Consider the following 27,144-nt stretch of genomic DNA (forward strand, 5'->3'; position numbering starts at 1 on the left):
AAAGTAGGAGTATCTTGAAGGTGGTGTCGCTGTTCAACGTTGAAGTAATGAAGCCTGCTCCATGTGGCAATGACGACGTGTGAGTAAACAAGATGTTTGTGCTGTTGGAGAAGGCGCGATGGATGCCTGCCCAATGACGCAGGGAGCGCGGGGATCATTGCGGGACATTTCCGTTTTGGCGCTAACCAGAAGCGGCGACCAAACTTCTGACTCAATTCACGCATCTCTATCAAATTTCCGCCTGCCCAGCCACGCTTGACCATACACGCGCTGCACTACTCTACCTAATAGAACCGACCCACGAAAATCTCCAGGCTTGGAGATACTGAATTTGGGACCAACTTCACGCCACGACACTTAATTTTGCCCCACCACGCCTGATCGTTTTACACCTGACTGGCCACATTCCAATTCTAAAAGGACGACGAGAACAGAAGAGTCGCATCGCCATGTCTGAGACACCCGCTGCAGAGGCAGCGCCTGCACCCGCTGCGGCAGTAGTACCACCTCAAGAAGGCGCACCTGCAACACCAAACGGCGATGCCACAGACGGGCCCAAAAAGCTCTCACCAGCGGAGTTGAAAAAGCAAAAGGCGGCCGAGAAGCAAGCAAAGCGAGCCCAAGCCAAGGCTGCGTCTGGCGCACCAAACCAACAGCAAGGACCTCCAAAGGACAGCCAGAAACAGCAAAAAGAATCGAAGCAGACACCAAAAGACGACAAGTCAAGACCACAGCCACCATGGCGGCAATCATCGCAAGCCAACGCACCAGTCGTGAAAGACCCAGAGAGAAAGACGAAGAAGGGGAAAGAACCAAACCAGACTGGTCTGTTCTTTGGTCATCTTTACAGCCAGCCAAAGCAACAATCTCTTGTCGGCGCGTCCAAAGATGTACATCCTGCGGTTCTCGCGCTGGGCCTACAGTATAGCAGCTACGCCATCTGTGGTAGTACGGCACGCATGGTGGCCATGCTCTTGGTGTTCAAGACAGTGATCGAGGCCTATCAAACACCCCCAGGAAACAGTTTGGCCCGACATTTGACCAGTCATCACCTTGGTCCTCAGATCGAGTTCCTGAAGAGCTGTCGACCGCTCAGCATCAGTATGGGAAACGCCATTCGATGGCTTAAGGACAGTAAGTTGGAGTTTCACATTGACCTGATAGAGCAGACATGACTTAATTGAGCAACGGGGTGTCTAGAGAACGTCTGAAGAGATACTGACATCTTCCAGTCATCATCAAGATAGATCCTTCAACTCCGGAGAATGAGGCGAAGCGAGACCTCATCGAGGAAATCGACATATTCATCCGCGAACGTGTTACAGCTGCTGACCGACTCATCCGTGACCTGGCAGCTACCAAGATCCAAGCTGGCGACGTCATCCTGATCTACGCGGCATCTTCGATAGTCGAACAGACCATTATACATGCTCACCAGTCTGGTAAACCTTTCTCAGTCATCGTCGTGGACTCAAAGCCGTTATTCGAGGGCAAGCAGCTAGCTCGGAAACTCGCAAACCACGGCATCTCAGTACGCTACTATCTCATCACAGGAGCTTCGCATGCTGTCAAGGACGCGACGAAGGTCTTCCTGGGTGCCCACGCGATGATGTCAAACGGTCGCCTCTACTCGCGCGTTGGCACAGCTCTGGTTTCCATGCTTGCCTACTCCCACTCATTGCCCGTCATTGTACTCTGCCAATCAGTGAAGTTCACTGAGAAGGTAGCGCTGGACTCCATCGTCGGAAATGAAGTCGCCCCTGCCGAGGAAATCCTCTCCGAGGCTGAGCGCCGCGAGCTCCTTCCTCTCAAGTCACGATTTACGGCTTCGAAGAGCGACGACAAGTCGTCATCGGAAGAGGCGCCTGCCGATACCACAGACGTTCTGAAATGGATTGACGATGCCAAAAACCTGCATCATCTCCAAGTGCTCTACGACGTCACGCCCGCGCAGTACATCAACATGGTCATCACCGAATACGGCAGCTTGCCACCAAGCTCGGTCCCCGTGGTCCACCGACTGAGTACGAACATATAATCCTGTCCAGCGTTTTCTTTTTGTATTCAGGGTACTTCCTATAGCAAGTGCTAACATTGGACTTTCAGGAACTGAAGAGCAGGAGACGATGCCTACTAAGAGGGGCGTTCGTCAAGCTTCGGGCTGGTAGGATTCCATTGAGATGTGTCAGGGGATTCGCGATTTCGGAGGTATTCACAGTGGCGGTATTTTTGGTATTTCTACGAGTAAGATAGCATACGAGGTATGATGTTACGAAGGAATCAACGTCCCACGCCAACGATTTTGCGCACTTCCAGTCTCACCTCCTCGATCCCAAAGGAGAAAATGCTAAACCTGACTACCTAGCTACAAAACCTCATTCTAAATTCTCAATGGACAGCCCCGCGATCTCAGCTTCAAGCGCTGCCATTTGGGCCCTCAGTGCCCGAACCCGCTCTCCCTTCTCAACCACCTGATCAGTCTGAGTATTCGCAGGCCCACCTCCACCCCTCTTCATCTCCTCCCTCATCATTGGGAACGCCAAAACTTCCTTGATTGAGTAATTGTTCGTCAAGAACATCATGATGCGATCGAGCCCAGGCCCGCACCCAGCCGTGGGCGGCATCCCATACTCCAGCGCTTTGATGAACGCTTCATCAATGCTCTGCGCTTCGTCGTCACCTTGAGCCTTCTGCCGAGCCTGCTCTAGGAAGCGCTCGCGCTGCTCGAACGGATCGTTGAGTTCGGAATACAGGTTACAAATTTCCTGGCCGCAGACAAAGGCTTCAGCGCGTTCTGTCAGACCAGGGATTGCGCGATGCGTCTTGGCTAGTGGAGACATGAGCTTCGGGTGGTGGATGATGTACGTGGGATTTGTAATGCGCGATTCGATGTAGAAGCCCACGAGCTTGTCGAGCAGACGGGCGTTTGTATGCGGGGGCGAACAGACGATGTTGCGGTCATGCAAGAGGCTTAGTAGGAACTGTCGACTTTCCTCAGTGTGAAGTTCAGATGGAGGAGGAAAGCTGATAGCACAGGCAGCTTCAAGAGCTGGTATCATGTCAATGCGCTCCCATGGCCCCTCCCAGTTGATCTCGCACTCGTCACCAGTCTGACTCTTGAACCTGGTCACATAAGACCCAGTCACACTCTTCACCAAACCAGAAATCATATCCTGCGTCAGCTGCATCATCACCTCGTAATCAGCATCCGCCTGATAAAACTCGCAGCTCGTAAATTCAGGATTATGAGTCAGATCCATATCTTCATTGCGAAACACACGTCCGATTTCGAACACGCGATCAATGCCACCAACGACTAAGGGCTTGAGATGGAGTTCCGTAGCCGTCCGGAGGTACATGTCTCGCTTGAGATCGTTGTGGTGGGTGATGAAGGGCTTGGCTGCTGCACCGCCGGCTTGCTGGCAGAGGATTGGTGTTACGACTGAGATGTATCCGCGGCTGCGCAGGAACGTGGTGATGTAGGCTTCCATCGCGTCCCAGGTGCGCAGCATGTCGCGGCTGCGTCGATTCGTAATGAAGTCGAGGGGTCGGTCGCGGTGTCGCGTTTCGGCGTCAGTGAGCGTCTTGGGCAGCATGTGCAGGCTGGGTGCTAGCAAGATGACCTTGTGCGCGAAGAGCGAGAGCTCGCCTACAGGCCGGTTTCGTGGTGCTGTTCGCCCTGGGTGACCGATCACACCGATTTGGTCGCCTCTCGCAAGGTGTTCTTGTTGCTGCTTGTATACTTCGATGTCATCTCGTTCAGTCGCCTGGCACACGACCTGTATCTTGTCCTCGCCCGATTGAACTTCGTAGAAGCGCAAACGCTCTCCTGCACTACGAATAGTGACGATGCGCCCACGTATTGCGTACTCTACGTCTTTGAGCTGGTGGCCAGTCGTTATAGATTCGTGTCGAGCGCGGAATGCGCCAAGGTCCAGGAGATTGGAGATGAAGGAAGAATAAATGCCATTCTCACGTGTATTCTGACGTAGACTCTGTACTAAGGTACAGCGGTTTTCGTAGTACTTGTGGGGTGGTAGCGTCTCCTGCTGGTTCGGTCTCATACGTTGCTTGGGCGCCTTCGTGGTGACGTCGATGGTAGCCATCACGACAGATATTTATGTCTTTAGGATTTGTTTGTTCGTGAGACGAAAACGAAAGTATGGATAATGGCTGAAGAAGATGATTTGAAGTTGTTTCGTGCTTTCAGATGTGACGATGTTCTTAAAGTTACGAACCGCGAGTCCAGTCATCGCTTGTGAGTCAAGCACTGCATCCTTCGCGAACATCTGCCCTCAGGCGCCCTATCACTGGTCTCATCAAATACCAGAGACACGAGCCCGAACCTGCACTCGCAATTTGTTAACATAATTTCCCCGCAGTTATACTTCTTTTACTACTGGCGCTGTTGGCTTCCCATCTAGACAAGCACAGATGAACGTAGATCATTCACGGAGATATTCTGCAAGTAAGCATCTAGTCCAAGCAGCATAGCAGGATGCTCTGATGTCATTTTATTTGTGCAAATCTTCCGTCTTATGACTTATCCTTCATGGCTCGCAGCGCTCCCATGACATCGATTGGCTGAGTCTTGCCAGTAACCTTCTGGAGTTCAGGATCGTCGACGCGCATGAAGACGTTGTGCTTCTTCTCGTCGCCGATCGTGAACTTACCCTGCGTCTGCTTATTCTCTTGTGAGAATGTGTCGAGCTTCTTGATGGCATCATTGTTCAGCACACTCTTGGCAAACTTGACATTGCCCTTCGTGTATTCATGCCCAGGGTAGACCTTTGTATCGTCAGGAAGAGCCGCTAGGGTCTCATTCAGAGCCTTGTGCATCTGTTCTGGGGTGCCTTCGAAGAATCGGCCGCAACCGCCGATGAACAGTGTGTCTCCGGTAAAAACGGCGCGGTCGTTGCCGTCTTCGAAGTAGAAGCATATGCTGTCTTGTGTATGGCATGGTGTGTGGAGCGCTTTGACGTTGATGGAACCGATCTTGAAGGTACTGTTGTGGCTGGGGGTTTCGGAGACTTTGTCGCAGTCACGACCGCCAATTACAGGTAGGCCGAATGCCTTGATCTGGGAGGACGGTTAGCTGATGATTTCCCACCCTGCTTGCTTCTTCCTAAACTTACTGTATCCACGTTGCCTCCTGCATGGTCTCCATGGCTATCCGATACGTCAGCGAAGTCACATTGTGTAGCGCGGTTGCCCTACTGGTGAGTGTTGATGATCTTGGTCAGCTTGAGACCTCCAGTGGTAGTCTGTTCCCGCAACACGGGTAGAACTCTACAGTCAAGTCAGCTAGGCACCTTCTTCCCTATGTCTCCGACGTACTCTGGAGGGTTGGCAGGGTCAATGATAACGGCTTCTTTGGTCTTGTCGTCTGAGACTAGGTAGGCATAGTTATTGCCCGAACCCTCCCCTGATTAGTGAGTTAGAGTGTGCCTGACGATTCGAGATGCTCCATCAGGGTGCTCGTACACATGGGGATTGATTGGATGTGCATGGCGCGTGCAGCTGGAGACGATGGCTGCTTGGCGTCAACTTCCGATTCGAGATTGTGGAAGCAATTGCTCGCGCTTACCTTGGTAAAAGTGCGAGAGATTGATGCTAGAGAGTATCGTTTGATGGTTGCAGTAAACACGCTCATGAGGAAGACACCGAACAGAAATTGGCGTAGAGTTGAGGAGGCCATGGAGCTCTGCGAAGGCCGAGGTGATGATGACGTTATCGCTCATTATCGATAAGACATTGTCACGTGAGAAGCGGCCCACTTCCAAACGCGTCGAGCTGTGCCGGACGCGTTCACCTCAAAGACACGATGCATCCTAAATGGCGCGGCATGCGGCACATCTTCTTTTTCACAACAAGCGATCAGGCACGACGCGTTTCAACGAGGAGATCTTTCAATACAGTATCTACCATGGAACTAATGGTACCCATACGCCTGACAAACACCTAAACCAAACCCAGCCACGCCATTTCGATGCTCATGTACAGTCATAACAATCGTCCAACATTACAACGTCCCAACTACAGCAGCGCCTTCAGCCTCTTCTGCAGCTCCGGCTTCTCCGATGATCCTTCACCCCTCAAGCGCTGCTCCTGAGGATCGTGCAATGGATCGCGAGTCACTGTGGCCTTGATCTTCTTGCCAAAGTACTCAATCTCCACGGTCTTCCCTTCACTCACAGTGCTGGGTAGCCATGCGTACGCGACAGGCTTGCGTACCGTGTAGCCGAAAGCGGCGCTGGTAACATAGCCGGCTCTTTGGCCTTCCACGAAGACAGGCTCCTTACCCAGAACCACCGAACGACCGTCGTCGACCGTCAAGCATCGAAGTCGCTTAGACGCTGCCTTCCTCGAAAGCTGCTCCAGCGCAGCCTTGCCAACGTAGTCCGCCTTCTTGTCCATCTGGATCGCGTACGTCACGCCGGCCTCCCAAGGGTTGTGCTCGGAGGTCATGTCGGAACCCGAGGCTCGGATGCCCTTCTCGATTCGCAGTCCGTTGAAGGCAGCGCGACCAGCAGCGACTAGACCGTGGGGCTTGCCCGACTCCCACAATATGTCCCAAAGCCGCTGGCCATACTCAGGTGTGGTCTGAATCTCCCAACCAAACTCTCCGACGAACGACTTTCGGAACATGGTGACGGGAACTCCAGCTATGCTTGTCTTCTTCACACCCATGTACGGCAAGCCTTTGTTGCTGTAGTCATCGGAGCTCACCGTGCGAATGACGTCGCGTGCGCGGGGACCCCAAAGACCAAGGCAACATGTGCTTCCAGTGATGTCTCGCACCTGAGCCCACTGACCGGACGTGTGCTTGTGTTGACGGCGAGCTTCGCGCGTGAGGTAGGCAAGATCGGTCGCTGTGTTTGCACCTACTTGGAAGAGGGCCTCCTCGATTCTCGAAACGAAAATGTCACTCAGTACGCCACCGTGGCCGTTGACGAGCAGTGTATGGGTGATGGCGCCGGGTTGCTTAGAAACGTCACTGGTCGTCAACCTCTGGAGCAAGTGCACGGCACCAGGACCTGACACCTCGAACCTGTGGAAGGTTGTCATGTCGTACAACGCTACTGCATTCCGTGTCTTCCAGGCCTCCGCCGCGGCAATCGGTGAGTAGAACTTGGACGACCAGGCGTCCCGATCAACAGGCTTCCACTCTTCCGGTAGGGTGTTGACCAAGCCTGCGTTCGCTTCGTACCAGTGTGGACGCTCCCAGCCTCCTACCTCCAAGAAGAAGGCGCCTTGTTCTTGTTGTCGTGCGTAGAAGGGGCTGACACGAAGGTTGCGAGGGTTCTCTTTCGGCGCGAGAGGGTGGATGATGTCGTAAATCTCGACGAAGTTCTGTTGCGAGGTTTCGCTGACGTATTCCGGGCTCAGCTGGACTTCCTCGAATCGTGTCAATTCACACTCAGCAATGTCGATAGTTGAACGGCCCTCTGTAAGGGTCTCTGCCACAGCTCGAGCCACACCGGCCGAGTGTGTCACCCACACGGCTTCAGCGACCCAGAAGTTGTCGAGATTGGGAGCTTGTCCAACGACGGATCCACCGTCTGGCGTGAAAGAGAAGATACCGTTGAAACCATCTGCGATCTCAGTGTTGCGCAGTACCGGAAGCAGCTCCTTGGTGGCCTTCCAGGCAGGCTCAAAGTCTTCGGGTGTGAAGTCCAAACGAGAAGGCATGTGCTTCTCATCGACATGTTTGGGTGTCACGCCCAAGTCTGAAGCCTTGACGGGCATTGGACGGTGGCCATAGTACCCAATACCAAACTGTTCGCCATGCTCTCGGTAGTATAGGTCTTGGTCCTGGTGTCGTAGGATCGGCAGCTCGGCGTTCATGGCGTTGATCTTCTTGTTGACTTCGCGATTCTCGAGACCGGGGACAGCTGTAGTCTTCGCGTACTGGTGCCCTAGAGGAAGGAGAGGAACCTTGAGCCCAATCATAGCTCCAATCTCTACGCCCCAGAATCCAGCACACGATACAACTATATCCGCTGGTACAGAACCGTTGTTGGTCGTCACACCGGTGACACGGCCGTCCGCTTGCTCGATTCCGGTAACGACGGTGTGCTCGAGGTACTTGACGCCGGCGTTGCGCGTGTTTTCGATGAGGATCTGTGTCGCACGAGCTGCTAGCGCTAGGCCATCGCTTGGAATGTGAAGACCACCTAGCACCATGTCCTTGTTAAGGAGAGGGTACCTCTCGAGACATTCATCGGGACTGATCAAGTTTGCCTCGATACCCCATGATTGCGCATATCCGTGTTTGCGCTTGAGCTCCTCCAGTCGTTCTGGAGTCGTCGCAATTTCCAAGCCACCCAACTGGTTGAAGCAGTTCTGTCCGTCTTTCTCGAGCGCTTGTAGCTTTTCGACTGTGTACTTCGCGAGTAAGGTCATCGTTTTGGAGGGATTGGTCTGGAAGACTAGGCCGGGCGCATGCGATGTTGAGCCACCGGGCATGCTCAATGGACCCTGCTCAACGACGGTGATGTTGTTCCATCCTCGTGAAACCAGCTCGTCAGCGAGGTTAGTGCCGACAACGCCGGCGCCGATAATGACAACGCGCTGGGAGGTCGCCATTGCAAAAGAGTTGAAAAGTATGGAATTGGGCAGTTGGTTGCTCAAGGCTGTAGGACGAACTCCTCTTAAAGCTGCTTGCACTCGCGATAACGGACCATTTCACTACGCTCTGCCATCATAGAAGCCGAAACTAAGCGCAGCGCAAACTTCAATTGGCAAAATAATTCCCACGGTGTGGCCAACGGCAGAGTGATGCACGGAAGCAGCCCACCGCCCCGCATGCGATACTTACAACATTGGTGGGGAAGATGCCAGTCGTGGACGTAGGGTCCTGATGTCCATTTTGGGATTAGTGATTATGGTGCGGACGCATAGAGGCAAATCGTCTCGGGACTACAATAGCCTGCAACAACCCCGCCTCGCGTGTGCGCAACACCATCCCGTCTTTCTCACGATCTTTACTCCAACCCAAAATTCGTCTCGTCTGATATCAGACCTGGATTTCAGGTAAGTATGCATAGTATGGAGAGCTTAGCATGCTTTTCCCGTCAATCGAACCTAATGCGGCTGTCGTGCCGCAAAGATTCACCGATCTTGCTCGCTACAATATATCATTGTAACAAGGATAAGCGTTGCTTCAACATTGAGGGTGACTTTCCGCCATCAAACCTTGCGCCAACCCATCGCGACCACAAAGCCGGTGTGAAAGACACTAGGCCTTGGAAGCGTGGCAATAAAAGCCATGCGACAATCACCCTCCCGGACCCAGCCTCGATCCTACGGGGCTTCTCGAGAGCACAACCCCCTTTTAATCGGCAACTGCACAGTACCACGTGCAGAAAGGCAGACCCATCTGGACCATGATGCCGACCCGTGTGGTGTCACCCACATCGCATGCCCTCGATCACTGAGTCACGCCCTGAGCAGTCTTCGCAATGGACTCACCTTGAAGTTGTCTCTGGTTGCGTTCATCGATGAGTCGATGCTGCGAGACAAACGACAGCTTATATCGCCAAATCACCCCAGACGCCTACAGTGTTAGGGCATGCCCAACGTAACACGTTGCTGCGCTGTCAGCACCAGCCGGCAAATTCACGACTGCGATTGCCAAAAGCACCCAAACCCTCCCGATTACTCTCCATATCGTCAGGAGGGGTAGTGACACGCGAGCTGCTGCGGTAACCATCCACGAACAGAGGCGCTTCCATCGAGACCAGTGACGCTTTGCTGTCGTATGCGTTGCGCGACTCGTGTGGCGTCATTCGCACTCAATGACAACGCGCTCAACGGTACGTGTGCTCCGACGTTCGCTCTATACCCTCGATCAGAGTATCATGGGCTATAGTCCAGCAGACGTTATCAGCTGCGGTACTACATCCAAGCCCGACAGCTCATCAAGATAGCATCGCTATCTCGATATCTCGACGATAACAGCTGCGATCAACATCTTCAGTGAAGATTTTCGATAAGAGCGCGATAGCACTTGGATAATGCGACCGTAATAGTCCCGCCAGAACTTGGTGGTCGCAGTCTGATCGCGCCTTGGGCTGGCGTCCGTTGTCCGCATTTGGAAATCAGATCCATTCAAGTCCGTGCCAACATGAGGGGCAATGACGAGAACGGTCTATACGTTCAGTCACCATGATTTTCTCCTGCATTGTATGCACAGTCAATGAAACTACTCTGGGGTAATACGACGCTGCCCAGTCATATGACGCCGTTGAGCTCTAGCACAGCATTCTAGAATGTTGAATTGATCACGATGGCAGAACGTGCGGTAACGGAGAGACGTCAAAAATAGTCAGGTTGTGTGGCGCTTGACGGTCACCTGCAGCCGAATTACGTTCCCACGTCCCACTGGTTATCGCTCCTCGGGCACGAATGGAAGCCATAACCCCATGGGGACTTAGTTGTTTGTCTTACTTGATAAGAGTGAGGAGTTAAGAACCTCGAGAAGAGGGTATAATAACGCCTGCGACATCCTCAACCTGACGTCCATCCTCTTTATCAGACTTGTACAACACACAATCGTGGTCGCTTCCAGTTACCTTTAGCACTCCACTATCCTACAACAAGCATAACACCACATTTCAACACGCATCCTTCACAATGGTCGGGTCACTCCTGAGCTACCTTGGCTTTGGCGGCTCAGCCGCCGCCCAGGCTCCACCAGAGAACCAGCCCGTACGGGCCCTCCCCGCCAACTGGTATACCTCTGAAGAGATGTACCAACTCGAGCGACGCGCCATCTTCACCCGAAGATGGCTCATTCTTACCCACAAGTCGCGACTCGCCAACCCTGGCGACTTCCTCCGCTACAACGTCGCCAACTACGACATCGTCGTCTCCAAGGACCGGTCCGGTGAGATCAACGCATTCCACAACGTATGCAGACACCGCGCGTATCCCGTAGTTGAGAAGGATGGTGGCAATGCTAAGATCTTCTCCTGCAAGTACCACGGCTGGTCGTATGGCCTCAACGGCAAGCTCGCGAAGGCGCCCGGATACCAGGAGCTCCAGAACTTCGAGAAGGCCAAGAACGGTCTCTTCCCCATTCACACACGCATCGACCGCAACGGCTTTGTCTGGATCAACATGGATGCGAAGAAGGAGCCCGAGGTGTCATGGGAGTCACAGTTCGACCACGTCGACGAACAGGCGCGCTTTGGTCAGTTCAACTTTGACGACTACGAGTTTGACCACACCTGGAACCTCGACGGCCCATTCAACTGGAAGATTCTCGCCGACAACTTCAACGAGTGCTACCACTGCAAGAGCACACACCCCGATCTCACAACAGGTTTGATCGACCTCGAGAGCTACGACGTCTACTGCTCGGCAGACCACATCCAGCACGACCCCAAGACCCCTCAAGACCGCAAGGACCTCGGCCAAGAGATCTGCTCCACGTACTGCTTCCCCAACGCCTCCTTCACCGTCACAAAACACTTCCTCTTCATGCAGAAGTTCATGCCCAAGTCACCTACCGAGTCAGTCATGTACTACGAGGTCTGGCGCAACAAGCACTCGAACGACGAGGACTTCAACCTCATTAGCGACACCTACAAGCGCGTCATGGGCGAGGACAAGGTTCTATGTGAGCGTGCGCAGAAGAACATCGAGGCCGGCATCTTTGTCAACGGTGAGCTGCACCCACACATGGAGAAGGGCCCACTCTTCTTCCAGAAGCGATGTCGCGAGATCGTCATGGAGCACGGCGCGAAGGAGAAGAAGGCCGGTCAAAAGATCTGGCCTGCTAAGCAGCAACTCGAGCCCACTGGTGCCTCGGCCATCAGCAAAGAGATGGAGGACTTCTGCGAGGGTCTTGCTTGCGGCAACGACAACGAGAAGAGCGACCTTGCTTGGTAAGCAAAGTCTTGACTATCACGATTCACGATGCATGGCCTTGGTGTTTGGGTGTTATGAGTACTTGAGGCTTTGAACTCGTACTTTGGGGTTTGTTGTTTGACAGCATTCTTTGTAATGACTCTTAGCGATGATTTTCATAGCGCATCTATTCCCTCCCCTTTTCTATGTAGAATCCATCTCTATGCCTTTACTACACATTGTCTTTGGCTCTTCTTGGTGACACGCATTTGCGGGTATAGCTTTGACCCTGTCTGCTTCTTCCTTTATCATGACGTATCAGTATCTCTATCCCTTCTCTTCCCCACATGAACACATCCACGCGTCGCATGCCAGATCTGCATCGCCGTTAACGGCTGTTTGATATCGCACGGTGTTTCGGTCCTATTTGGGAAAGATTGTGCGCCGACCAATCGGATGCATTGGTGCTACTTGAGATAGCCGCTTGGGCTGCGAACGATGCGATAACAATGATGGCTTAGATGAGCTGATGATGGCGCATGAAGAAGTTGAGTGATTAGTATGGTGACGGTTCTTTGACTAAAGATGAAGGCACCGATATTCTATGACGAGAGCTCCATTTCACGGGACGGAGTCAACCATTACGATGCGCCCCTCTCTGTGGAGCTCTTCCCGGCGTCACACAATTGCATGTAGTCATAATGGAGAAATGATGAGATATCACCATGGTCTTAGTCGTACTGCGCAAAATGCCATGTGTGCGATCCCAAACATGGCGAATGTCACGTTATGTGATGACGTAATCTGTGAGCAACACACACCCTGATGGCGCGCGGGGCGTGCTTGACGTGCCTTGCATGTATGTAGAGCCTCATCACAACGAAGACCTGACATCTCAGCAAAGCACCACGATCAAGGTATGCGCATCAGCCAAGTCCGGTACCATGTCTGGAGCGAAGCACATCATTTTCGATATAGTCGGCACGCTTGTGTCGCACGAGCATTTCTATGCCGTCATTGACCAACGCCTGGGCCCCAAACTTCAGGCCAACAACATCTCCGCACGCCTCCTTGGTTTTGCTTAGTTAGAAATCGCGGAGCGTTAGTACACCTACCTCTCGATTTCGGGTTCATACGTGCCCTTCGCGAAGGTCTTCGAATCCATCTTCTTCCGCATCCTGCATTTCACTGGCGTAGCAGAGCCGCGCAGCACAGCGACCGAGGAAGATGTAAAGTATTTCATACAAGAGTATACGAAGTGTGAAGTCCGACCGGGCGCAAAGGAATGTGTGGACATAATGAAGAAGGCTGGCTGGACAGTCTGGGCGTTCACTAGTGGAGACCGGCCAAGAGTCATGGGCTACTTCGAAAGAGGCAACATTGACATCGACAACGAGCATATTGTAACGTGTGACGACGTTGGTGTGGGAAAACCGGATCTCAAGGCGTACGAGAAGCTGATAGGAAAGATTGGTGTTGACAGCAAAGCTGGTGATCTTTGGTTCGCGGCTGCACACGGTTGGGATGTAAGCGCAGCGGGTAGGGCAGGGTTCAAGACAGCATATTGCTTGGTGTTGGAGAAGGAGGCATTAGACGATGTGTTTGGCAAGATGGACGTTGTGGCTGCAACGCTGCCCGAACTTGCAGAAAAGGTGACTTCACTGTAACGACAGCGGACAATATGTTGCGCTTGGGTTTGAATCTCTCAATGAAAACGTCGGCGCTGTCTAGTACGGCTTCTGCGCGCGTGACTTACCGGCTGCGCTTGATGTCGTCGGCAATCTTCTCTGCCAACGCGTATATCGTACTCTGGTGGAAAGTCAGTGATGCACGAACGAGGCGGAATAAGATGGCATACCTGTGGATGCCCGGGAGGCAATAGTGCGAATGAACTAGCATCGACAACCCTCAAACCGGTCACACCAATAACCTTCGCCTTGCTATCCACGACTGCATCTGGATCGTCAATCTTTCCCATCTTGCACGTGCAAGAAGCGTGCCACACAGTCATCAACTGCTATCGTTAGTACATGCCGGTTCGGTAGACTTGGCAGACTTACGGTATCGCGAACGGTGTTGAGGATTTGCTCATCGGTCTCAACCTTGGGTCCAGGGAAGTATTCTTTCCTATCCGCGAGACCAGCCTTCATGGCGTCTGTAGCAAAGGCTTGACGCATGCGCTTGTAGGCTGCAACTGCGAGGGCTTGATCAGTGGGGTCAGTCAACCAGCCCGGGTCGATCGAAGGGAGCTGAGCTGTGCTAGAGCTTGTGATAGTCACTGAACCACGGGAGAGGGGCGCAACAAGAGCGCCGAGAATGGACGCGTATTGGTAGCCGTCCTTGGGCTGGCTTGCGAAGAGATTGGAGAAATCACCAATATAGCCGGGTGCAGAGAGGTATTCGATCTCGGGCCAGGAAGCAGGGAACTGGTCCAGCGCTGCGGCGGCTTCTGAAGAGATAAGGTTGCGAGGAGCCTTTTCCCAGGCTAGGAAGTCGCAGACGGGGTTGGTGAGGGGACCCTTCTTGAGCAGGCCATAATCGAATGCAAATTGAGCGCCGACATAAAGAAGGTCATTGGCGAGTTTCGTGAGCGTCTGGACTTTGTAGCGGTAGGTTGGACCGAAGAAAATGTGATCTTGCATATTCTGGCCAACACCCCGGCGGTCAGCAAGGACGGGAATGTTGAACTTCTTGAGCTGTGCAGCAGGCCCAACTCCAGAGACCATAAGCAGCTGAGGAGACTGGAAAGCACCGGCCGAAAGGATCACTTCACGCTTTGCAGTAAGGACGATTCCAAGTGGTAATTGGACACCAGTGGCACGCTTCTCGCTATTGAAGATGATCTTCTCGGCGCGAGTCAGTGTGTACACCTTGAGGTTAGGACGACTTTTCGCAGCCTCGAGAAAGGTTGTTTGGCTCGACGCGCGCTTCTGGTTGCCGGGCGTGATCGTTGAGCTACAGTACTGAGCTCCCATGAGTTCTCCAGAGTTGAAGTCGGGCCTAGTCTGGATACCAATGCCGTTCATGCCTCCTTCCATGTAGCTTGAGAAAGGTCCAGCGTAGTTCGCGTAGGAGACATCCAGAGGCCCGCCGCTGGCATCGAAGGCACTTGCGACGTATTCGGCCGAGCCATTGCTTGCACGAAGCTTGGTGTTGGGTGGTGTAAATTTGACGGACTTCTTGAAATACGGCATCAAGTTATCGAAAGTGTACGAGTCGTCTCCGACTTCTTCTGCCCAGCGCTGGTACGAGCCGCGATCGCCCCGCTGGTAGATCATGAAGTTTCGAGCCGAGCTTCCACCCAGGCATTTTCCTCGTGCGTACTTGATTCGCCTACCATTCGCGCCGGCTTGAGGGGCGGTAATGAAGTTCCAGTCCACGAGAAGGTTCTGATCCAATGGGCTGGAGCCCGACCACAGAACATCTCCAGCTGGAGTCGACGACAAAAGCGGATTCGCGATCTGATAGAGAGCACCGGCCTCAATGACAGCGACCTTCATGGTGCTGTCTTCAGACAACCGATTTGCAAGTGTAAGACCCGCGGTACCACCCTTTACTACGTGTTAGCGCAACCGTTTCTTTACAGATTGGCGCAAGCCGGATGAGCGACAACTTACACCGACAATGACATAGTCGAATTCAGCATTCTGTCTCTTTTCGTGCTCTGCAACTGGTACCGCAGAGACCAGAGAAACTAGCAAAGTAACGAGTGACAATGAAGTGCGCATGATGACTGGGGCGGGAAGATCAAGAAGATGCAGTATCCTGATGATACCATATTAAACCTGGCGATCATCTTTTCTATATACGCGCCTTCGCTTCTTCCAAGTCCTGGGCAATGCTAGTGAGATCCGAATGCCGGGCTCAACCACAAACTATGGCTTTTCTGCGATCTTGGACACTACGTTAAGTTGGAGCAGTCGCAAACTACAACACCCCCAGACCTGGTTTGGAGGGCATGGCGCGATAAAAGGCTGAGCTCAAGTAGGTCTAGAGAAAGGATACCTAGCTACTTTGAACGGAAGATCACCCGACAAGCTTTTTAATCCAGGCTCCTCGCTCGGCTGCATTTGCCTACGAAACATTGGCTTTTATTTTACGAACACTCAGCGAGTGTGAGATGCTTTTCAGGTGGTCGAAGCTCGAAGCCACAAATTATACTTTATTTGGAGGCTTCAGATGTCCCGAAGAGCCGAGGCCAAATTGGCAAGCTTCCCTACGATTACTTAGGTGTGAGTCTGAGCGCAGTGCGTATCGAGCCCCTATCCCTGGAGACAGCCGTTTGGAGCCGAATTTAAGTACCGCCTACGTGCGCTATAGAATCCGTGCCGTCTTTTGGTCTCTGGGCCTGAGCGCTAATGGACGTTTGAGCTGGAACTTTAGCCGAGCTTTTGTTTTAAGTATTGGGGGCTTGATGACGATGTGCGCATCTGTACCTTGTGATCTCGTGAATGCTGACTTGGCAGAGCGATGCGATGCTTCCTTTAGCATAGGCTTTTGCGAACATTCCACTCCGATACAAAACGTCGTGGTCGACCATGACGAGATCTTTCCGAAGAAGTGCGCGCACAAAACACCAACACCGGGCTAACAACGTTGGATGCCTGTAGATCGAGCCTTTTCCCCGAATTTCATCTTGGGCTTAGGAGCGGGCTGTTGTTCTGCTCTCTCCCCAATGCTTCGCGCGTCGCGTTACCAGAATACTTTTAAGATCTAGACAACACCAAGCCGCTTGAAAAACGGGTTGCGCGAAAGAGCTACTAGTACAACGTCTGTGCGCACCATCATCATGGAACACCACCACTAGCGAGTAGAAAACCAGTTTGGATAGCTGCATACGACAGCTGGAGGATTCACAACCCCTCCCATTAAATTCGGTACTACACACCCTCAGCCTCCTGCTGCCAACTCCCATAGTTGGAATACGGATATGCGCAAGCTTTCATCCTTCACAGGCCCAACTTGAGGCACATCCAAGATGCATGCTCAACAGCATCCTTCACCCAATACTCAAGCACTCTTGCGCGGGGTGAATCGTAGCTGAAGAGCCGGAAGCGTCACGGTGAATGTGTCCATTATCTCCTTCTCAAATGCCTCTCCATTCTCTCCAGGCGCGAAGGAGACGTCGAAATTCTGCGCGATCATCGAAAGCGAGATACGTAAGCTCATTTGGGCCAGGTTCTTGCCGGGGCAGCTGTATGCGCCTACGAGAATGTTAGCTGCTGACTGCGAGTCTAGAACGACGACCGTATGAAAGGACTTACCCAGAGAGAAAGGCAGGTATGGAGCCTGGTCAGTCTCCATCTCTAACCTCTTTTCACCAAAGCGCTCTGGGACGAAGTCTTCAGCTTGCTGCCACCATCGAGGGTCTCTTTGGATGAGCGAGACTGGAACCACAACGTTCGTGTTGCCGGGAATGTACGTGTCGTCGATTTGGATGCCCTTTGCTGGTGTTTCGCGCGCTCCACCTGTCAATAGCGCCGGACGAAGTCGCAGTGTCTCGCTGAGGAAATCATCCAGATAGGAGATTGACTTGACCTTTTCGTACGACCACTGGCTGTATCCACCCGGCATTGCTTGGTCGAGGAATTGCTGCAGCCTTTTCTGCTTGTCGGGGCATTTGGCGAGGTAGTAAAGAGCTCCTGCGAGCGTTGTGGCTGTAGTTTCACTTCATATCGTCAGCAGTGTCTTTGGGTTTGTACATCACAATTGCCTACCTTCCGGCAATAATCATCACTCTCGAATCGTCCTCCAAGGCTTCTGGGCTTGGCGAGGCGGAGACGTCGTTCTCTTTGACGGCCTTGAGTAACCAGGATACGACGTCCTGAGGATACTTCTCGCCATCCCAGGTCTGTATTCCGTTAATTTTTTGTCCCCGGTAAAACGATCACAACACATACCTTATGCTTTTCGCGAATCTGGCCTGCGCAGAAGGAGAAGAAGTCCGAATAGCCGGCCGCCGCTCCAGGAATAGAGCCCAGAACGTTCAGGAGCCACGGAACCGTGCTCATAATTCCCAGCATGGTCATGTGGGCATGCACTCCCTTGATAGCAGGGTGCTCGACACCGCTCGTAAGATTGTTAAAGTCTTTGCCGAAGCCGACCTCACCCATGACGTCGAAGCTGAAGAACATTGACCAGGTGGACACATCCATTGACGTTGCTCCTTTGGTTGCCAGTTGGGACTTGAACAAGTCCGCCTTTGCCTTGATGCGTGGTTCGTAGGTGTTGAGCGCTTGTAAAGTTAGAGGTACTCGTGTAACTCGTGAGCCTATACACACCTTTGATGGAAAACCCGCGATCCCATGCTCGGCGACGAAGGCGGTGGCCGTTGAAGTCACGCGTCATGTGTATGGAACATTTCTTTGGGTCGTTCCCGGTTTGGCCGTACCATGTTGACTTCAAACATTCCGAGTTGGGCCCATAAAGAATCGGAACAGCTGACTTGCGTAGAACACTGATCTCTCGGGGACCTTTGATGACTATTAACATCTGCTCGTGCAAAGCCTCAGTTGGATGTTCGCTCACCTGTGCGCACGAAGTCACCGTACTGCTCGTGCATCTTTTCCAACTCTCTGAAGTATTTGACGTCCTTCGCTGCGAGACTTGCAGCGTGAAACTTGGAGACTTTTGCTGCGAACGGCCCTGGGAATTTTCGACACCGGTGGAAGAATACTCGGTACATGGCAATGCTGGCGAGCAATCCGGTGCTGAAACTGGTCGCAAAGAGTAAAGCTTTCGCCAATCCAAATACGTAGAACATCCCGAAGAAGCTCAAAGTGAAAGCTGCCATGAATTGGAACATGACCAGCTCAAACTCGAACGGTCGAATCGAGAAGTGGAAAACGATACCACACAGAACAGCAGCTGCGACACCTTGCGACACGCTGCGCTGAGCGGCATCTCGAAATAGTTCCATTGTCATCGTGGAAGCTCCGAGAGTCTAGCAGAGCTCTCCAGTGGGATTCAAGATGTCGAGGAAACGAGCAGGGCGTCAGCTCGGAGACAGAATCCAAGGTGCATGGCTTCGAATATAGGCGTCCCAGCCAACACGCGCTATTCGCCCACTTGATCGTTTCCAGTAAACCTCCGCGAGTTTTGAAGACGGCTGGTATCTTCTCCACGGTCCGAAAATCCCCATGATGAAGATGCAGGAGTAGCGCGCATCCTTCGAGGGGGTTTGATTTACCTAAACTCTGAACGGTTCAACGCCATTGAGCGACCTCTGATAGGCCCGAGATATTCCAGGCGTGCCTTGCTAGCTGCAGCATGCCCTGTACAACCCACGTCTCGAATTTTCCGACTCTTTGCCAGTGACTGCGTGGTCTGCGTGTTGAGCCCGGGGCTCGATTCTCGCAACGATAACGCAGCTGCACAGCACCTGGACTTGAGCGGCCAATATGCTCTTCCAGTGGATGCTTGTATGCGTCTACATACTGTTCAGGAGCGTCGGGTGTCCCACTTGGGCTCTTGTTGCAGTGAAGCTAACGGCTGTTGTGGTGGACGTGCCACCTGGCAGCACGGCTCTGCTAGCGGGGCGCGGAAGCGGCTCGCCTGCAGCCACGGCTGTTGTCTTCACCCGCTCCCCTGGGGACCACGCGTTGACGCCGGGCGACTCGACCAACGGGAACCACGTCTTGTTGCGGCAAATGCGCAGCACGAAGGATCCTTCGCTTCTCGCGATTCATGCCAGGCCACCCATATACGCACATCCTTTCCAACAATCGGGCCTCCTTCAGCTGCCCAGGTAGAGTCTTCGGGCTGGGGATCCTGCCGTGCTCTTCCCTCGTTTCCTGCGCTCATGGCTTTGCGGAAGCATGCTGGCATCTTCGTGGAGATTTCAAGCAGCTTCTTATGTTCACCTGTTCTAAACGCATTCCTAGCTTGTGCTTGTCGCCGGCTCGGGGCAGCCCTCGCACTAGATTAGGTTGAGGGTCGAGCCGCGAACCCACACGCGGCCAACCTGCCCGCTCCCTAGGCGCCGGCTTGACGCTATGAAGCACAATTATAATCATGCATAGCGGCCTGGAAGCACAACTTATCCTGGAGGATGCGGAGGATCCGACAGGAATACTTTAAAAACAAAGCTCAAATATGGACATCACTTACCGATCGTGGCAATGCATGCATCGCATTCGGTTTGATGCATCGGGGATATTTATCTCGAGGCCGTGGGGGTGGGAAGGGCAGGGTGTTGGTGCCAGGCCTTGAAACCGTTCGTAAACGGGGCGTAACGAGGACTTCTTTTTGTGAGCATTCATCTCCTACAGGTACTTCTTGAATCGTCGAGCTTCCGCTCAGGTTGAGAGTTGAAGTATTCGAGAGAATACTGTCGTGGCCATGGCACTGACGACTCTCCAGCCACTGGCTTATGCTGTGGCATACGTTTCTTTCTTCTTTGGAACCGTTTCCATATTCCTTCGTTTTTATTGCCGGCACTTTGTGCTGCGCACTAGAGGATGGGATGACAATTTCGCGATCTTGATTCTCGTAAGTGTCCCAGATCTCGATACATCCATATTCGTATGCCTAACAAGCCTTTAGCTCTTCAGTGTTGGACAACAAGTTGTCCTGCACATGTTCATATATTGGGGATGCGGACTGTAAGACCACTTCGATTACTCCCTGACGATCTATCACTTACCATTGGCGCAGACACATGGATACCCTCAGCGTAGTTCAGCAGCTGGAGATTCTCAAAGTATGGTCCAAGATTGACACTCCTTCTTCACCGTTCTGACTAGTATCAAGTGGCTCTTCATTGAAGAAGTGGTTTACTACTCAGTTCACTGGGTGATCAAATCAGCTTTCCTCCTTTTCTACCTCCGTCTTTCGCCAAGCCCTACTTTTCGAATAGCGGTATACATTGGTGGCGCTTTGAACGGTGCCATCCTGATTATCAACATGTATGTAATACCTCCACTATCAGCACCAAAAGCTGTTCTGAATACCACTGCGCAGTCCGTTCTGACCCTCACCGCAGTCTATTGGCATGCTTCCAATGCGTTCCATTTGATGAGATCCTCCACCCAGGCACGCATCCAGATGCTGTCTGCATCAGCAAACTCGTCCTTCTCATAGGGCCTTCCATCCTCGTAAGTTCAGGACTGCCTTTCCAAAGAACGAATTACTGATCATGTTGCAGAACATCTTGGAAGACTTTTACATCCTCATCCTCCCTATATATACCGTCATGAATCTCCAGATGTCGCTTCGACGCAAAGCTGCAGTACTGGGCGTCATGGTCTTTGGCAGCAGTTCCGTCATCATCGCATGTTTCCGACTCATGCCCCTCCTCGAGCTCAACGACTCACCGGACACATCATGGGTGCTGGGAAAGATGGTCATTGTCGCGGCACTCGAAATACAATTCGCGATCATCGCGGTCAACCTGCCGAGTCTCAAGGCACTGTGGACAAAATTCGGGGGTGGAAGTTCATCTGGATCGGGGCCTGGCGGAGGCAGCTCAACCCAAAAAGGCTACAAGCTCTCATCGCTTGGACAGATTGTGACTATCGGCTCTGAAGCAAAAGGACCGCGGGGATCGAGATGGGGGAAGAAGGCTCGCAGAGGGAGCATCACACGGTTGGAACAAGGCGTCACAGCTACTGAGTCGGAAGAAGAGCTGTGTCGGAAGGGCGGAGCGACATCACAGACAGGGCACTTGGCACAAGAGGGCGACATTGGCGCTATCAAGGTTACGAAGGATTACGATGTGAAGAGTTCAGACTGTTCAGGGCGCAAGGAGCCCGCCGGCATTACCTCGGACTACTACTTGAAGAGTATGTAAGTCTCAACATCAAAAGTATCTATTATCGTCACATACACCTAGATCCTCACTGGTCCAATGTGAACGCGATATGGAGGCATATGAGCATATATCTTCCACATTATGCATAAAGCCTCACCAGTAATCCCCTCCGTGCTAAATCAGGCAAGCGTTCTTTCCGCAACACGTCTTGTGCAACATTTTTCACCATGGACATTATCGGAATTGCCGAGAATATGAGTGGCTCGCAGCTCGCTACCTAGGTTCCGAGACCCAGCGGATGGTGACCACTAAATGGCGTGTAGCTAGTGCTGCGCGACCATATTTCAACTTGCAATCTTTTCCTTATGATACTTGACTACCCTTTCGCCACATTCCAGTACTCACCTAATCAACATCGTCGGCCGTCGTTTGAAATGTCTTTTTTCGACGCGGCCCTGGCTAGGTTCCAGTTCACGATGTACCGACTGGCCGTCGTACTATCACGTGTCGAAGCCGACACCCTCCGCATTCCGCCGCTCCTGCGTTTCTTCACAGCAGGAGCAGAGCCGCACGAGCTGCACCTGCAAGCTTTCATGTTTGTTGTTGCCCCACTACACGCCTTCTTCACCATGCCCCTGCTTGACAAACTGTCGGGTAAGCGCGAACCCATGTCATGGTATGGCCACCTTCGTCACTGTCTGATGTGGTACTTTTTCTATTTGACGCTATTCTGGACGGTCATATTCATTGTAAGATGATCATCCAGCTCATCGAATTTCGTGACGCTGATGTTATCGCAGACTCGTGTGTGATCGCATGCTCCGAGTGCGTTGGTGTTGTTTCTCACGTTACATTAGTCTGGACATCATTTGCTGCATCAATGATATCCTGCGCCAGCTTCTCCGCATGTGCATAAGTGACACCCTGCGTGTGTCCTGGTGCCGAGAACGGCAGAGAGCTCGCATCCACAACCCTCAGGCCACTCACGCCGAACACCCTAGCTTTGGAGTCTACGACCGCTCCGCTCGATGCATCTCTTCCCATCGCGCACGTCGCGGCGCCGTGATGAATAGCGCCCATACCCTTCGTCCTGATATACTGTAAGATCTGCGCATCGGTCGTGATGTTCGCCCCCGGCGCTATCTCTTCTCCAAACGCGGATACGCTGGCTGCAATCGTGCGCGCGCGTCTGTATGCCGCTACAGCAAGTTCCTGGTCTTCGAGCGAATCAAGCCAGCCGACGTAGACGATGGGTGCAACAGCATTGTCAGCCGACTGAATGGTAACATTTCCCTGGCTCGTGGTGGAAGTCAAGATTGTGCCTATGACACCCGTGTCGCTAGCAGCCTGGGCCGAGGACAGAATGCGTTCTGAAGCTTGCAAAACATACTCCACGTTCGGCCAATCGCTTGGTAGATTCCGCAAAAAGTCGAGAGTTGATTGGCTCATATTCGTCGTAAAGCGCTCGGGAAACCTTTCCCAGGCGGCGAAATCGCTCGCGGGACTACTGAGCGGGCCAGATCCGTTCGTCAAGTATTGCTCAACAGCGGCTTCGAAAGATGATGACTGGCGCTCCCAGGCACTTCTTCCAGGAACGTTCGTGCGATGGACGACACCACCAATAGCGGGTGTGTCTCGGAGATTCTGACCCACGCCGCTGAGGTCTGAGAGAACGTTTATATTGTGTCGCTCGAGCACCTCACGCGGCCCGATTCCAGAAACCATGAGTAGTTGGGGAGTATGAATAAAACCACTCGAGACGATGACCTCTTTCCGGGCATGGACGATGAACGGCTTCATCCCAGCGACGGTGACGTTCACACCTATGGCGCGCTTGGACTCATCGAAGAGAAGCTTACGCACCATGCAGGACTGGTAGATCTTCAAGGATGTCTTTGCAGCTGTCGGAGAAAGAAAAGCAGACTCGGTACTACTTCTCGTACTGTCCTCGGGCCTCAGGGTAAACGGCCAGTAGCCATACCCTAAAAGATTCCCATCTAGGAAGCCATTCGCCGCATTCATTCCAGCGGCTGCGTATCCTTCTGGACCGTACGAAGATATGGGCTGCGCGTACTTGGGCAAACTTAAATGAACAGGGCCTCCCGGGACGTCGAAAGCAGAAAGCGTGTAGTTGACGTTGCTTGCGTTCTTCGCGCGGAAACGAGAATCTGGGGGTGTGAACGAGAAGCTTTTCTTCATGAAGGGAAACATGTTTTCCCATAGGTAGGCGGGATCTCCAGTGAGGTTTGCGAACGACTCATACCAGCCTTTAGTCGCTCTGTGGAGCTCAGTCAGACCGTGCAGTGCAAGTACGCATGGAAGATATTACCTGTGATAAATCTCTTGGTTCCGTGCCGAACTACCCTACACATTTGCCCAAAGTCAGTTTCTTGAACAGCTTCACTTGTTCAAGATCAGAACATACCCCAAGTGTCTTCCCCTGCGCATAGTGAAAGCGTCTCCCGTTGGCACCAGGTATAGGCTCGGTGAAGATACCCCAATCTATCAACGGCTGGTAATCCTCGGGATTTGGACCAACATACTTAGTCGAATAGTATGGACTGTTTCACAGTCAACATGTACGCCTGATATACCATTTCGCATTTACTCACATCTGGCTGTAGTTACCGTTCGATATCTCATAGAAAGAGCCCGCTTCAATGACTGCGACGGTCATGTTCGGCAACGCCTCTGCAATCCGGGATGCCGTGAGAGCGCCGGCCAAGCCAGCTCCAACGACGACATAGTCGTACGTCGCGTTAACGCCAGGGTTTCCGAAGGAGTTACCAAGTAACCGCCCAGGAGCGTAGAATTGCTGTAGTAAGCTTGGACTGTCAAGGTCGGCTGAGATCAAAGAGGCCAAGAGACTGACTGTCGTTGCGGATACGCGCATCTTGTTGGGTTGTGGTGCTAAACGAAGTACCTCTGACACAGCGAAAACACACATCGCCATCCATCTTTTATACTGTAGGACTGTACTTCACTAGGTATGACACAGTCCCATGATCTGCGGACATCTTAAGCGAATACAAGTCGGCGATGCTATAGCCTTATGCATTGTCGCAATGATGGCCTGCAGAAGATCTGTAAGGGCAAGTTGCCGTTTGCGATTGAAAGCATCCTCGTTGGATGTTCTGACAGCCACTAAAAGGATTGACGTGTGACGGCTCTGTCCCGAAGGCTTTTTTAGCGGCGATCAGTGCATGCCCAGCTTACTTGGGGTAAGAGGATGGTGCTTGCGCTGCAGGATGAGTGATGGCGAGTAAGCTGCGATCGACTGTGCCACCCTCATACATCGGATCGATCGAATGCTTCATCGAGATAGGGGTGGCATCCTTTCGGAACGCTGCACGCACTTATGCGGTCGGGAGGCACGGCGGCAGCTGAACGTTCGTGGGATGCTTCCTGACGGCTTGGTCCGCGGTCCGCTGTCGCGCGATCGTGAAGTTCGAGGTCCGCGGAGGCAGGCCGGTTTCGTCAGCGATCGTCGGCCGTCACGTGCAGTGGTTCCGACCTCCGGACCCTCCACGAAACTCCCGACCACCGATCCATCAACGCAGCGCCGCCAGCCTATAAACAAGCTCACTCTTTAAACAGTATTTCGCTACTTGATTAGCCAAGCACAGATGCAGTGGACGCCTTTGAGGCACGTTTTCAGGGTAGTTACTAAGGTACCGTCTTCAAATCCAGACTCTCTTCGCCTTCTGGAGAATTATCATCTGTATGTTCATGGTTTGGCTGTGTCATGTCCAGTTGCCTTCTTTCTGGACCACCAGAGAGAGAGGACTCTCAATCGGAGTCGAAACCTCGCTCATCGTAGCCAAACTAGAAGAGTTGACCCGTGGAAGCTGCTTGCATCTCTCGTCCGAAGGCCGATGCCGACAAACACCATGACGCTCCGCAAATGAACGTCGTAGGAATCCAAAATATGGTTTCATTTGGGCAAAGACACTGGATGAACACGCCGAAAGGGCGACACTAGGACGCATAGGCACGATCTGTGAACATTGCAGGAAACATGAGACATTATGGCAAGCGATACAGCCCTGGAGGTGTCAGCTGATCAATGTCTCTGAATTCAACTCGATACCACAGTGAAAGCAATTATCGAAGCTCGCAAAACACCCAGATCTAGGCTCCAACTTCGTGTGAACATCCACTAAACCGACCAATTCTGAACTCACGAAATCATCTATCGACTCAGTAGCACAGCCCGCCTGTCGCGAGTGCATTCCACCCCGTCCATTGTTTCCTGAATTGCGCCACAAACACACCATCGAACAACATGAACAACGTACCCAACCCTCCACCCTCCGCCCCAGCGCAAAAGCGACGGAAAATGTCACTCCTCGACACCTTCCGCGGGCGAAACGGGGGAAGTTCCACCTCCTTCATAACCACCTCCAACACCGGCATAATGGACACAACGCACGGCTCCGAAACCGACGAAGAAGACAACGAGGACAAAGCACAAGAGTATCTCAACAAGATGACCGACGACACAAATCGAAAAGTCGAAACCGTATTCGGCAAAGGCGTCGAAGTGTGGAAATCGTTCAACGGCACCATCTACGCCGATGTAAACGACAAGGTCAAGAGGAAACAGCGAGACGAAGAGGTGTGGGGAAAAAAGAGGAAGCGTGGTGGCGCGGACGGGCAGGGGAAAGTGTTGGAACAGCGGTTTGATTCGCTGCGGAACTCGACGTCTTCTTCTAGTTCTACCTCTACTGCTGCTTCTACGCCAACACGAGACCTACCGCAGAGTACATACTTCGACAGTACGATTACTTACCCTTCACTGCCAACGAGATACGATACCTCACTTCCATCTACACCTACAGCGTCGCAATGGGAGAACTTCCCGGTGCGGCCGTCTCAAGAAGCGGATTTCCCTGCTGCACCCTTGGAGTACAAGTCTCTGTCGAAGACGATGTCAGGGCTTGGAGGTACGGGTACAAGTATGCCTGGCAGCTTCGATCGGCCCATCAAGCCATTACCAGCACGTGTACACCGGATGGAGGCGGTTCAGACGACGGACAATACGTCTACATCACCGCGGTCAGATCTATCGAACTCCCAGGTACAACCCGTCACTCCTCCGCCCTCTACACCAACAAGCTTCTTTGGCACCATGCTATGCGGAGCTCGCAGGGTGATATCAGGGTCTTTTGGTAGTTTCGAAAGTACACAGGCGGACCGATTTGATGAGCGGACGTATAGGCTGTTACCAGGAAGTTTCTATGGGGTTGGCGAGAAGCAGAGTGACGGTGATGGAGAAGAAGATCGAGATGCGAATCATGAAATGGTCGAAGGAAGACCTTGGCTGAGGAAAGGGTAGGTGGGTCGATGTCTAGTGTGATGGGCAAGACGGGAAAGGTTCAAGAGTGGCTGGCTCCAAGTGTTGTGTCACAGGCCTTGTGTTGTCGTTCCACAGCAGCAAGGTACATAGTCAAATGGTTTGAAGAGACATATGATGGGCACCGGCAAGCAAGTCATATTCCACAATCATCATCCTGTCTCCATTCATATTCCTACAC

The 27,144-nt window shown here is 52.7% G+C and overlaps 11 protein-coding genes across 11 annotated transcripts; 5 read left to right on the forward strand and 6 right to left on the reverse strand.

The window, feature by feature from the left end:
• Nucleotides 1-449: 449 nt before the first annotated feature.
• On the forward strand, nt 450-2,038 carry J4E83_003471 (uncharacterized protein; the record flags this gene model as incomplete). The annotated part of the gene is made up of 2 exons (XM_049330408.1): nt 450-1,134; nt 1,233-2,038. 2 exons carry the CDS (start codon nt 450-452, stop codon nt 2,036-2,038), a joined length of 1,491 nt encoding a protein of 496 aa, XP_049190904.1.
• A 337-nt stretch (nt 2,039-2,375) lies between these two features.
• On the reverse strand, nt 2,376-4,106 carry J4E83_003472 (uncharacterized protein; the record flags this gene model as incomplete). Its single annotated transcript, XM_049330409.1, has 1 exon — nt 2,376-4,106. The coding sequence occupies one exon, from the start codon at nt 4,104-4,106 to the stop codon at nt 2,376-2,378; it is 1,731 nt and encodes a 576-aa protein (XP_049190905.1).
• Nucleotides 4,107-4,536: 430 nt separating this feature from the next.
• Nucleotides 4,537-5,698, reverse strand: J4E83_003473 (uncharacterized protein; the record flags this gene model as incomplete). The annotated part of the gene is made up of 5 exons (XM_049330410.1): nt 4,537-5,079; nt 5,136-5,169; nt 5,218-5,289; nt 5,338-5,425; nt 5,485-5,698. The coding sequence occupies 5 exons, from the start codon at nt 5,696-5,698 to the stop codon at nt 4,537-4,539; spliced, it is 951 nt and encodes a 316-aa protein (XP_049190906.1).
• Nucleotides 5,699-6,036: 338 nt separating this feature from the next.
• On the reverse strand, nt 6,037-8,589 carry J4E83_003474 (uncharacterized protein; the record flags this gene model as incomplete). The annotated part of the gene is made up of 1 exon (XM_049330411.1): nt 6,037-8,589. The coding sequence occupies one exon, from the start codon at nt 8,587-8,589 to the stop codon at nt 6,037-6,039; it is 2,553 nt and encodes an 850-aa protein (XP_049190907.1).
• A 2,049-nt stretch (nt 8,590-10,638) lies between these two features.
• J4E83_003475 (uncharacterized protein) lies at nt 10,639-11,898 on the forward strand (the record flags this gene model as incomplete). Its single annotated transcript, XM_049330412.1, has 1 exon — nt 10,639-11,898. The coding sequence occupies one exon, from the start codon at nt 10,639-10,641 to the stop codon at nt 11,896-11,898; it is 1,260 nt and encodes a 419-aa protein (XP_049190908.1).
• An 815-nt stretch (nt 11,899-12,713) lies between these two features.
• J4E83_003476 (uncharacterized protein) lies at nt 12,714-13,523 on the forward strand (the record flags this gene model as incomplete). Its single annotated transcript, XM_049330413.1, has 2 exons — nt 12,714-12,773; nt 12,963-13,523. 2 exons carry the CDS (start codon nt 12,714-12,716, stop codon nt 13,521-13,523), a joined length of 621 nt encoding a protein of 206 aa, XP_049190909.1.
• An 85-nt stretch (nt 13,524-13,608) lies between these two features.
• Nucleotides 13,609-15,584, reverse strand: J4E83_003477 (uncharacterized protein; the record flags this gene model as incomplete). Its single annotated transcript, XM_049330414.1, has 4 exons — nt 13,609-13,665; nt 13,715-13,870; nt 13,917-15,407; nt 15,474-15,584. The coding sequence occupies 4 exons, from the start codon at nt 15,582-15,584 to the stop codon at nt 13,609-13,611; spliced, it is 1,815 nt and encodes a 604-aa protein (XP_049190910.1).
• Nucleotides 15,585-16,866: 1,282 nt separating this feature from the next.
• J4E83_003478 (uncharacterized protein) lies at nt 16,867-18,775 on the reverse strand (the record flags this gene model as incomplete). Its single annotated transcript, XM_049330415.1, has 6 exons — nt 16,867-17,060; nt 17,121-17,524; nt 17,574-17,707; nt 17,757-18,091; nt 18,138-18,329; nt 18,385-18,775. The coding sequence occupies 6 exons, from the start codon at nt 18,773-18,775 to the stop codon at nt 16,867-16,869; spliced, it is 1,650 nt and encodes a 549-aa protein (XP_049190911.1).
• A 1,985-nt stretch (nt 18,776-20,760) lies between these two features.
• J4E83_003479 (uncharacterized protein) lies at nt 20,761-21,646 on the forward strand (the record flags this gene model as incomplete). Its single annotated transcript, XM_049330416.1, has 2 exons — nt 20,761-20,766; nt 21,002-21,646. 2 exons carry the CDS (start codon nt 20,761-20,763, stop codon nt 21,644-21,646), a joined length of 651 nt encoding a protein of 216 aa, XP_049190912.1.
• Nucleotides 21,647-22,450: 804 nt separating this feature from the next.
• J4E83_003480 (uncharacterized protein) lies at nt 22,451-24,500 on the reverse strand (the record flags this gene model as incomplete). The annotated part of the gene is made up of 4 exons (XM_049330417.1): nt 22,451-23,885; nt 23,937-23,971; nt 24,033-24,168; nt 24,220-24,500. The coding sequence occupies 4 exons, from the start codon at nt 24,498-24,500 to the stop codon at nt 22,451-22,453; spliced, it is 1,887 nt and encodes a 628-aa protein (XP_049190913.1).
• A 1,392-nt stretch (nt 24,501-25,892) lies between these two features.
• Nucleotides 25,893-26,945, forward strand: J4E83_003481 (uncharacterized protein; the record flags this gene model as incomplete). The annotated part of the gene is made up of 2 exons (XM_049330418.1): nt 25,893-25,901; nt 25,938-26,945. 2 exons carry the CDS (start codon nt 25,893-25,895, stop codon nt 26,943-26,945), a joined length of 1,017 nt encoding a protein of 338 aa, XP_049190914.1.
• Nucleotides 26,946-27,144: the final 199 nt, after the last annotated feature.

This window comes from Alternaria metachromatica (genome assembly GCF_023757995.1).
Source record: "Alternaria metachromatica strain BMP 0045 chromosome Unknown scaffold_5, whole genome shotgun sequence".
Classification (NCBI taxonomy): Eukaryota; Fungi; Ascomycota; class Dothideomycetes; order Pleosporales; family Pleosporaceae; genus Alternaria; species Alternaria metachromatica.